We start from the raw sequence: 12338 nt of genomic DNA, 5'->3' as shown, positions 1-12338 counted from the left end.
TCATAGCAATGAAGGATTTGCACCTTTTCCCCATGGATTTTCTCCAGCTTTCTTCCACATGATTTGCAGAACATACAATCGAGGTGACGAGCCCACAGGTTTGAATGGGAATCATCTTAGCATGTCACAGTAATTAAGCATGATCTGCCCAGACAGGGCCTTTGACAAAATTTCATTTCATTTCATTTTCATTTTCTAACCGCTTATTCCGCTATCGGGTCGCGGGCCAAGCTGGAGCCAATCCCAGCAGTCAATGGGCGAGAGGCAGGGGACACCCTGGACAAGCCGCCAGTCCATCGCAGGGCAACACAGAGACAGACAACCAGCCACACACACACTCACACCTATGGGCAATTTTAGTGTCACCAATCAGCCTAGGCTGCATGTTTCTGGAGGTGGGAGGGAGCCGGAGAACCCGGAGAGAACCCACGCAGACACGGGGAGAACATGCAAACTCCTCACAGAATGGCCACAAGCCGGAGACGAACCTGCGACCATCTCGCTGTGAGGCAACAGTGCTCACCACTGCGCCACCGAGCCGCCCCCTTTGACAAAATGAGTTATTCAATTGGTTTAAGCATGCAAAGGTTACAACTGCAAATGAGAAGACGAAATCACATATACTATAGCTTTTTAATGGATTCATTATTGTTTTTACTTAAATATGTAAGAGAAGGTGAAAACGTTTCGTTCAGTATGTTTTTTATGAGTTACAATGCTCAAGCAATTAGACATAACTGCGGGCCAGCAATTAATGGAATATCAATATCATGACCAAATCTGTTTATTCAAAGGGACCTATCCTGTTGTCAGTTTATTGTGATACTCATCCCACAGTGGGTGCATGCTGTAAATATCAGAACTGATTTCAATGAATGCAGATAACACATCACAAAAGGCCAAGCAAGTGACTAATGAGGTGGGATTTTAAGTCCTTTTTCCTTACAAAAGAATACTGTACGTTAAACGATCCGAGCCAGGCGGATAAGCTGAAGACGTGCATGGTGATCTTTCCCAAAGGCGTCGGCCGCAGCATGCTGAGTGAAACACAAGGAATAACTCCACCCATGTCCCCTGTTTCCCCCTGTTTGCTTTAGTTTTCGTTCCTTCCAATTTACGGAGCAAGCATTGCTTTAAAGCAATGATACATTAGTCTCCTCTTCCTTTCTGCTTTTTACAAGACCTTTTAATTATTTAATATGAGCTAAGAGGAGAGTCCCCACCCTTCTGGAGGAAACACGTCTTGGAGGCAAAAAAAAAAAAGAAGAAATTATTCAGTATCACTTATTAATATGCAGCATTTCAAATGTGTTTTCAAGGGAATATGATGTGGAATATACATTTATGGCTGAATTTCAGGTGAGACTGCTTTACGGTTAATGCTACATCTAAAATGCATTAAAATAAACATCAGACATAATCAAAGAATGTATTTGACATGCAGAGAACGGGGGGGGGGTTGGATACTTCAAACAAAAAGGTAAATTATATTTTATCCCAATGCCATATTTAGCTGTAAACTGTTAATTATGTACCAGCTGTGCAAGTAGGGATTAAAATACTTCCAGTACGACCTGACAAACATCTCAAATAATCTGACTTTAATTAATGCTTCTAAGTCTCGGCTCAAAGATAATGACCACCTTGTGACAAACTGGACACCAGACAAGTAACAGCAGTGTCTCGTACTCAGAAGTCTCGGCTGCTGAAAGTCTGGCACTGGGAGAACAAGCCCCAGAAATCCATGTAAAAGCGTAAAATATTCAGAAACTTCAGGCGTCCCTACGATTATCACTCTCTCTCTCTCTCACATACAGAAACACACAAAATCTCCCAAAATACCTTCTTATTTTATGCAGTTTAATTGATGCATGCAACTCTGCAACCAAAATGCACAGCCGCCTGCATAATGCACAGTAAGCTACATAATCGAGAAGAAGCTTCACATTCACAAACTACTAAGTCAGCATTTACTAACTCTGCTGACTGCTGACGCGTACAAAAACATTTGACATTTCCTTATTGTTTCAAAGCTGGTCAAACATTCGCCTTATCCAGTTATGACTTTTTCTTGTGTTTCTTTCTGGGGTGTCTATTTTCCATGTGTTAACAACCATGTGGCAGCGTGGCTTGGTTGGAGTTTAGCGCCCCCCCCCCCCCCCCCCCCAAAAAAAAGGAAAAAACTACAAAAGTATTCTAACATGTGCACTCAATCTCAGAGAGGCACAATATAATATAATATTACCCCATCAAAATCTTGCACACATGCACGAGTAGTTCAATCAACAGAAAAGCCACAGCAAGAGGGGGGGTCACTCACTCTATTGAATGAGAAGGCCTTGGTGGTGAAATGGTGAAACAGAAGGCAGAGCCGGCAGAAGTGTGTTAAGTAAAGGACATTTTGAATAATTCATCAACCTGAGTGAAACATTTCGACTAACTAAAAAATCGCTTTTATTTGATGATTCACATGTGAGTGAGATAATTTTGAAATGAAAGCTCGCCACCCTTTTAGCATTTGGTTCCCACATAGCTATTGAGCTCTTCACATTGCGTGTTCAATACAGAATCTGCTTTCCATGTAATTGAGATGGGTGTTTAACTCCACTTTGAGACAGGCCCTAATGCTAAACTTATCAACCATAGTACTGATAGCATCCGGCTTTACTTGGGAAAATAACATTTCCCGTTGTTTGATACTATGTTTTGCAAGTGAACATGGAAAACAAGCATGTTTTGCAATCATCTGGTCTGAGTGTATCACATGTATCATATACACACAAACTGACAAATGCACTGAATGGCCGGCTCAGAGCTCATCCCTCCTGCAGCTTTAAAATCTTTTAAGCCTGTTGTAATGACTCTGAGGAAATACATAAATGAGTCAAAGCTGGAGCTCCAGTCCTGCTTTAAATGTCCTGTCAAGAGTTTTGGAAGCTGCTGCCACAGATCTGAATGATTTCACTGACACTGTGACATCTTACACCAGCTTTTGTGAGGACCAGGTTCACTCCCTGGCCATGCACCAGGTCAAGGAGGGAGGCTACAGCATTGGTGACCGGTCCCTGTTGAAGCAAGCCAGAAACAATCTGACAAAGATCAGCAGGGCGCCCCCTGCTGGAACCTCTGCAGTTTACCTATTAACAAACTGCAGAGCCGACTTGGCTCCCTGTTTGTGGACTTCACCTTAGTGTTCACCAGCTATTGTCCCTGAGATCCGTTTCTCAGGACCAGAAGTGGACTTTCCACATAGATAATTTGGAAAGTCCACGTTAAAGAAGACTCAACAGGTTGTATTTCCTGCAACAGCTCTGGAGGTTTTTTTCTAAAGAGTACTGTTTGCTTATCTTTTATAATCTTCATTCAATGGGTTTTTTTTTTCCAATTAAAATTCCCAACACCTTGTACTTTGTGAGCGAGCTAAAACAGAATCAAAGTCCTTGTTTGTGTGCATGTCTGATTCTAATTACACCCTGCATTGATTAAGTCAGGTTTGGGAGTTTTTATGCTGTAAAGTGTTGCTTATGGCAACTTTCATGGGCGTGAGAGAAACCAGGAAACAGCTGATGATTGTTTATATACAAGCAGTCATGTGACAAAAGGTGGCAACGTTAAAATGTAAGCCTGTATACCAGATATCAATCGAGCCAGGTCCCAATATGTTCAGGCCAATTGCACATTACAGTAGCAAATAGTTGATGTTTGTTTGTTATTTTTTACACAGTCGTACATTTTTCTTTGCTCTCTTTAATATACTGAATTCTGAGATGTTCAGTTTCCATCTGTTTTTGATCTTCAAGTGCAGATGGCTACCGGTAAGCTATTAGTCCATGCTAACTATTCCTAATGAAGTGACTCCAGGGGGGACGGCATTGGAACTGATATTAACAGAAGGCCTGTGTAGTCAGCCACCAAATTGAACAGATGGGAATCAAACCCATGCATAAGCAGTATATGTGAATGGAATGTATGTCCTCTGCTTTCCAAAAGTTTCTAAGTTTAGATATTTTGTTGTCATGCAAGTGTTTTATTATGTGGATTTATGCGTTTGCAGTGAAATTACTACAATGTCATATATTGCGGATGTATCTGCTGTAAAAACTGTTTGCAAGTGAAATGTTACACAAGAACACTTTTGAAAGAGCATATTTTAAATGCCAGGGAAAGTTTTTATAGTTTTGTAATGTTAAAATTTGTAGAGCAAAAATAGACACACACACACACACACACACGCAAACGCATACTACTAAAGCTGTTACCAATTCAATTTCACATTGTTTTGTGCAAACTCCGTACTGACTACTGGGATGGCTGCTGACTGGGACTCACTGTCGACACAGAAATGACAGTGAGAAGAGCACCAGCAAATGAAATATATAGAAATAACAAGAAAACATAACTCATGATAAAATTAGACCCATAAAAACAGTCTGCCCATTGCACTTCAACCAGAGGGTCACCGGTTCAAGTCCCGGCCCAGACAAAAATCCTTATTTTGCTTAGGGCCCCAAAATAACTTGGGCCGGCCCTGCATATTTGCAGAGTAAAAAATGTAACTGTGAAATAAATCCGACAATGTTAGTCAACATGCATGTACGATAGCAAACAGCAAATATGCTCCATGGGCTTCAAGAGAGAGAAGGAGACATTTGGTTCCATCTCTTTCAGCGTGTAGAAGCCAGTGCAGAGTCCTCTGCATTTTGGAAAGACTGCTGCCTGCTGCTTCTCTTACATTGGGAGAAAGAAAAGGAGTCAGTTCAGTGCTGATGTAGTTACATAAGTGCATTAAGTCCACATCGCTTTTTGCTGCCAGTCTATCATTAACCTTGACTGTATTTCCACTGACCCTAATCTCTCTCTCGCTCTCTCTCTCTCACTCTCTCTCTCTCTCTTTCTCTCTCAGGTTAAATATGCACATTTAATAATATATTGTCTGTAATCACTTTCAAATTAATGTGAGGGCATCTTTACATTTCAAAAACATGTCACTCATCTGGCTTTATCTCCTCTGGCTTTATCTCCTCTGGCTTTATCTCCTCTGGCTTTAACTCTTCTGGCTTTATCTCCTCTGGCTTTATCTCCTCTGGCTTTATCTCCTCTGGCTTTAACTCATCTGGCTTTATCTCCTCTGGCTTTAACTCCTCTGGCTTTAACTCCTCTGGCTTTAACTCCTCTGGCTTTATCTCCTCTGGCTTTATCTCCTCTGGCTTTAACTTCTCTGGCTTTATCTCCTCTGGCTTTATCTCCTCTGGCTTTATCTCCTCTGGCTTTAACTCCTCTGGCTTTAACTCTTCTGGCTTTAACTCTTCTGGCTTTATCTCCTCTGGCTTTAACTCACCTGGCTTTATCTCCCCTGGCTTTATCTCCTCTGGCTTTATCTCCTCTGGCTTTATCTCCTCTGGCTTTAACTCCTCTGGCTTTAACTCCTCTGGCTTTAACTCCTCTGGCTTTAACTCCTCTGGCTTTATCTCCTCTGGCTTTATCTCCTCTGGCTTTATCTCCTCTGGCTTTAACTCCTCTGGCTTTATCTCCTCTGGCTTTAACTCCTCTGGCTTTATCCCCTCTGGCTTTAACTCCTCTGGCTTGAACTCTTCTGGCTTTACAGTAACCCAATAGTATCTTATTGCCTCACTAGGAAGAACATTATAAGTCAAAAGTAAATCATGCAGTAATGTTTTTGCCAAGATAATGATATGCATTAAAAAGGTAATAAAAACATTTCACAGGTAAAAACATGATCATTTCTCATTTAACAGTGAATACCACACATTGAACTAGATACTAGAGAGTTATGGCTTGGGATTTCAAATTAAAAGCACCAACCAACATCCATATTTCACATGTAATGCTGGCAAATTTGGTCAAAGCATGTGTAAATAGTTATTTGAATTTGCCTCACTATATTTGTGAGGCAAATGGTTTTTCAGGACTTGATCAATTCATGCTGTAAGTCACAAAAAAAGATCCTTAATGTATCCAAAGCAAATTCATCCATGTGCGAAATGAGATAATCATTACTCTCATCTGTTCATCCTAAATTCTTGTCAAGAAGAATTCTCCGAGGAGGTGTAAAGCAATACTTTGAAGTGCTAAACTTTATTTTAAGATAAATATGTTTTCATGTGATTAAAACTTTTTTTTTTTTCTTTTTTCTTCCAATGAGATTCAGCTGTTAAAATGCCTTCATATCTGAGTACATACAGTACATTCCTGTGTCTGAGGACGTGACGTGTCAACTGTCAAGTTATGTAAAAGGAGGGTGACGGCAGGAACATAGCAAGAATGCCATGCTCAGGGAGCTTGGGGGGGGGGGGATACTAATACCCACTCAGTGTCAAAACCCACTCACATCCACATGACACCTTTCAAAGGAACAACAGTCAGAGAGCGGCGATTAAAAAACAATACATATATGTTTATTTTACATGAATGGCACATGTTCTGTACAAACTGTAAACTAAATACTGTCGGCTTATAATCTTTGACATCACTTCCATGAGTTAACACCAAAAACATGTAAATAAACACATACATAAATAGTCAAAGACTGTCACATTTTACAGTAAATTATAATCCCATACTGGAGAAGAACATACAGCAGTTTACTACGCATGTACATTAAGGATTTTTTTTTTTTAAGATAGCACTTGTGTTCATCACAACTACATTTTGAACATCATAGTACAATACTCTATCCTTGCATTTGTCAATCTTAAATACTGCAAACTGTAGTTGTAGTATTTACATGAAGCTCTGTCACTGAATCTACTTTGAGGTAGGGACTCATCCAAAACAGTTTAAATAAGCTGAGACATTACGCCTCCACATTCCCAGGATGTGGGAGGGCTGTTCGGCCTGGCATCTGCCGCGTCCCGTTTCCTGCCGCTGGAGCGAGAGCGGAGATTCTGTACTCTGATTTGCTCAAGTTGTCATATGCCATGTAGCTACAGCGACTGAGAGTCCATGTTCTGTCACCATAGCGCCCCAAAGCAATTTGCAGGGAAGCCTGGGGGAAGCTCTGGAACAAACAAAACAATTTGCTCCTGGGACTAACCTCACATCACCCTTCTCCGAAATCAAAGCAGTGGCATCTGGAAAGATGACTCACCAAGTTGACATGTTCAGGGCTTGACGGGCAAGGTGGGGTGGGGGGGGGGGGGCATGTGGAACCGTAATACAGTAGTAGAGATCATTCGCCTCTCAGATAGAGGTTTGTTCTCCAAAGATGAAGATAATCTGGTAAAATTGTAAATGTCAATGATGTCACAGCAAATGACATATCAATCAAAGTATCATTAAAAGTACCTCCCCCATTAAACATTTATTTAGCCTACAAAAACACTGGTTAGATCACAGACGAAGCTACAGCACAGCCACATTCAGCCAATAGGAATATCGGCTACAGCAATAATAATATGAAGGAGATGAGGAAGAAGAAGATGGGCATGTGATTCGACGTTTAAATTCAAACCACAGAAAGGTAGCATTTGTCCCCGTCTACTCGATAATGAAATCAGCCTTTGTTAACGTCAGGAATACTCACTGAGTAGACAGCGGCAGCCGAGAGAGATAGAGGGAGAGTAAACCTCCCCATGGCAGTTCGTTTGCATGTCCAGTACTGACATATTATGTGCACTTCATGCTTTATCACATGGAAATAATTAGGGACTTAATTAAGAGGACGCGATGTAGAGAGAAGAAGGAGGGTTAACTGATATGGTTGATGATTCCTAAAAGGCATATGACAAAGAGCAAAGGGAGAAGCTATGGCAGGTCATATTATGGAGCTTGCAATTAAAGTTTTGCACTTGGAAAATCTCATATATTTAAAATGAGAGAACACGAATCAGAATCTCAGTTTATAAATGTTCATTTTAAAATGAAACCCGCAGGAGCGAAGAGCAGGGAGGACATGGAGCCGCTGCTGTGTCACAAACTCAGCCACATATTGAGCTGAAAGATCCCCCCCCCCCCCCGCTTTGTTGCCATCTAGATAGCATTGGATTTTCCAGAGCAGGAAAATCAAATGCTTTATTCAAGAGCAATTGCCTTCTATTGGATCGTCTCTTCCGTTCCCTGATGTGCAGCAGTTTCACGCCTTCATGGACACACGCAGCACGTGGTGAACAATCAGCATACAATGTCAGAAAGCATGCTGCTGAACCCCCCCCCCCCCCCCCCCAGCCACACTGAACCCAACAGAAATGGAGCTGTGCAGGCTTTGGACTGGAGCTAATTATGTTTGGTTCTATCGTCATGTGTATCAAGCACAGACTTTTTAATTAATTAACTGTGGAAAAACACTTCAGCTTCTGTCAAATACAAATGTTACTTATTGTTTTTAATTAATTAGATGGAGATAGCAAATTGACTACCCCGTTCTACAGACAGATTTGTATGGGGATTTTTTTTTATGTATTCAAATTCAGATCAAGATTTTATACTTTTTGAAAGAAGAAATACACCTTTTATCTTGCAAATTAAAATACATGCTGCAGCCTTCCTTGCTGTGACACTACTAACACTGTTGTTTCAGCAAATGCCAAATTTTCCATTATCACATTAATGTGATTAATGGGGAGAGAGATGCACGGCATATTCTGCTGTCAGCATAACCCGACTCATGATAAACTGAAAAAGAAGGATGGGCTAAATTCAGTGATAATTGTTAGTTTCCACACCGGCCAAAGTGAAAACTCAGAAAACTGCAGCTTAGCCTTTGCTGTGAAATTAGTCGTTGCAAATGGTATTACTTTTTGTATCGTATAAACTTATCATTAATAAACTATCTGTCAAATATTGACGCAATCAGTGGAAAGAGTGGCTCTGTATAAAAAACAATATATAAATGTCGATTTGATAAACGTATCAGAAACATTTCACACCAAAGACTGACCTACTGAAGACTTTCTATTGAAAGATTGTTTTTGTAAGATTTTATTCCAACTAGCCTCGACATGTAAATTAACGCTACAATGCAAAAAAAAATAAAAAATGAGGAGAGGCAAGAAAACGATACCTAATGTCCTAAAACGATTCTCAACTTGACGGTTTCTATTGGATTCTACCGCTGCTAATAGAGCGATACTGCATACTCCACATCACTATGGCCCCCTCTGTTCTGCTCTTTTTTTATATATATATTATTATAAAGTGGTGGCTTTTGCCAAAGATGGAATCATAGGCCTGAGAGCTGCCTCAGTAAACAGACTGGAGAAGGCAGACAGGAGCAGAAATACATAAAAAGGAGGAGGGTGGGGTGCAGGTGTACAGAACTATGCTGACTGTGGGAAATGTCGGGAGAAGAGCAGAGAAAACAGGTTGGCAACATAAAAAAAACTAAAAAAATAGGAGCAGCGTGAGGGAGGAAGAGACTTTCCTGACAGAAAAGAAGCAAGCAGAAAAATGGAGACACCACCGGTTCCTTGAGAGGGTTCGCTGAATAGTAGCAGAGCTCAAATCCCCCCCCCCCCCCCCCCCAAAAAGTGATGGGATAAATGGAGGAAATTCCAAGTGGGATATTCTGATTGGCCCCAGGATGGGCATGGATCATAATAGCATGGTTGAAAACAGTACTGTAGACGACAGGAATGGCCTTTCTTTTTCTCTCTCTTTTCAGAAACCTCTTGGACCTCGTAGTATAACAGCTTTTACAACTGATACGCAAAGATAACATAATTGAGGAGGTGGGCAGGTCATAATATCTAATAATTATAAATATTTGATGTGCATTATTGCATTGATCTCATTATCTCCCCCCTCCCCAGCTGTCGAGCAATATGGTCTGACGTTTTGTGGTGGCGACATACATTATCAGTATCACTGCAAATCAAATAAGCGCACGTCCCATTGACTCTGATAAAGAAACTTCAGTTTCCCCACCGTGTCTGATGTTTTCTTTGCTCACTTTCTATCTTGCTGTTAACTTTGGTATGAGGAGCAATGCAATTTTACCTCAAGTACATTACCACTGCAAGACAGGCATTTTGACTCTACAATAAAAAAAAAAAATCAGTTAAAAAATATACTGAAGACAAATTACTGCAATAAAATAATTGTATTTGTACCAAATTGACTTGGACCACATTACCCTTTGTTCCATGAAGCACATAGAAAGCACCTACCTACCTGTTATAGCTACTACACCATCCTCTTTGTACTGTGTTTACATCCGAGCAGGATTGTGTCCACACTGTACAGTTTACAAATGCGCATGTTTACACGTTGGTTGAGCCAAAATGTATGCATGTACTCGATAGCTAGTGTTCGGCTTTATTATTCACATTATCGTCATTTATCATCAAACGTGGGCAATTGATCAATAAATTCTAGTCTTTTGCAGATAGTTATATCCAGGGTAAAGTGCATTTACTTAAACATTCTGTAGGTTTTAATCTATATAGATTTTTTTTAGTGCGTGTGGCAGTTTCATTGTCTTTTAAATCGCTCCAGCCAAGCATGTTCTAAAACATGTTTGTTCCTTTTGCTGTCCTTCTGTCCGTTTGTGCATTCATGTCACATGACTCACTTCTTGGTGCTGTCCGTTCTGTGTTATCGGGTTGATCTTTTCCAGTGTGACCTCAGTGTCGCTGTCCAAATTTCCAGAGATGCCTGGGGAGAGTTTCTCCGGGCTATCGTTCAACACCCCCACTTCGACCCCCCCCACATATTCCTCCCTCGTCTGTAACTCCTCCTCCTCCTCCTGACACAGGATGCTGTGGGGGACCACGTAGCTGGCTGAATGGTTGTCCTCCTCTGGAATGTGACTCTTGGGCTGATACTGACAGTCGGGGTTGGAGGTTGGGGCGCCCGTGTTGTTGTTAATGCTGACAATTTCGATGGCGTTGCTCCCAGGGCAGATCCGGTGGCAGCCCAGGAGGATGGAGAAGGCCTTGCGGAAGTCGGCGTTAAAGGCGTAGATGATGGGGTTGAGTGAGGAGTTTGCCCAGCCGAACCACACGAACACATCGAAGGTGGTGGAGCTGATGCAGGGGAAGTCCGCGGCGCCGTCCGTGAAGTTTGGCTCGCAAAACGGAACCATGCAGTTCAGGATGAAGAAGGGCAACCAGCAGCACACAAACACCCCCATGATGACTGAGAGCGTTTTTAAGACTTTGGTTTCTCTCTTGAACGACATCTTGAACGAGCTTTCGCTCTCTACGTTGGAACTGTTCCCCATGCTGCTGTGGCGATTTTTGGCACTTTCTGCTGCTCGCTCGAGAGCCGATATTCTTCGAATCTGCTTTTGTGCGATGCGGTAGATCCGGGTGTAGGTGACGATCATGATGGCCACGGGTATGTAGAAGCTAATCAGGGAGGAGGAGATTGCGTAGGTCCTGTTGAGGCTGGAGTCGCAGTTGTCGGCGGGCAGATTACCAGGGTACGTTCCATTTAGCCCCGCGTAGCTGGTGGTCTGAGCTTTGTGCCAGTTTAGCTGAACAGGGATGAAGGAGATGAGGACAGACAGGGTCCATGCCACACTGATCATCAGGCACGCCACTTTTGGGGTCATCTTCCGTTCATAGCGGAAAGGACTTGAGATGGCCCAGTAGCGGTCGACACTGATCACGCACAGGTTCAAGATGGAGGCCGTTGAGCACATGATGTCAAACGCCACCCATATATTGCAGAACTCGCCAAACGGCCAAAACCCCACAATTTCGGTCGCTGCCTTCCACGGCATCACGAGGATGGCCACCAGAAGGTCAGAGATGGCGAGGGAGATGACAAAGAAGTTGGTCACCTTAGACCGGAGGTGTCGGAACTTGGTCACAGCAGCGCACACGAGGGTGTTGCCGAGCAGCGTGGTGAAGATGAGGAGGGAGAGGAAGCATCCGGTCAGCACGCGCTTGGACGAGTCTCTCTCTGGTAGCAGCTGCTTGCCGTCTTGAACCGTTGAGAAATTCTGATCCATCGTTTGTGGTTACACTGCGAATAAAGTTAGAGAGGGGTGGATTTGGGGGGGGGGGAGGGGGGAGGGGGTGTCAACAGTCACCCCATCACATCCCTAGCCTTTGTAGCAGCTGTGTCCCTCTGGAGAGGCGCTTTAGACTGACAGCGCGGCTGCTAGAGAGGTCAATTGTCTCGGTACCAGCTCTCCCACGGACCGGGCGATCCATAGACTCCTTGTCACAGCCGCCATCCTTGCACGAGAGCTGCTTTATATATTTCAAAAACGACGTCTTTGAAAAACTGATGCCCAAAAAAAGCCTTGTTCATAAGTTCCTGCAGTAGCAGTCGAGGCAGCAGACATTCTAGTTTGAAGAGGAGGAGGAGGAGGAGGAAGAATATTCCAGCTGTGGGTTTGAATAATCTTTCCGATCAGCAGGAGAGATCGT

The 12338-nt window shown here is 42.6% G+C and overlaps 1 protein-coding gene across 1 annotated transcript; it reads right to left on the bottom strand.

Moving 5' to 3' along the window:
- Window positions 1-10042: 10042 nt before the first annotated feature.
- LOC137900090 (D(1)-like dopamine receptor) lies at window positions 10043-11914 on the bottom strand. Its single transcript, XM_068744143.1, has one exon. The coding sequence runs from the start codon at window positions 11912-11914 to the stop codon at window positions 10511-10513; it is 1404 nt and encodes a 467-aa protein (XP_068600244.1). The 3' UTR covers window positions 10043-10510.
- Between the last annotated feature and the right edge of the window lie 424 nt (window positions 11915-12338).

This window comes from Brachionichthys hirsutus, chromosome 10, assembly GCF_040956055.1.
Source record: "Brachionichthys hirsutus isolate HB-005 chromosome 10, CSIRO-AGI_Bhir_v1, whole genome shotgun sequence".
Taxonomy (NCBI): Eukaryota; Metazoa; Chordata; class Actinopteri; order Lophiiformes; family Brachionichthyidae; genus Brachionichthys; species Brachionichthys hirsutus.
Note: the sequence above shows the minus strand (reverse complement) of the source record. Positions and strands in the feature narration are given on the sequence as shown.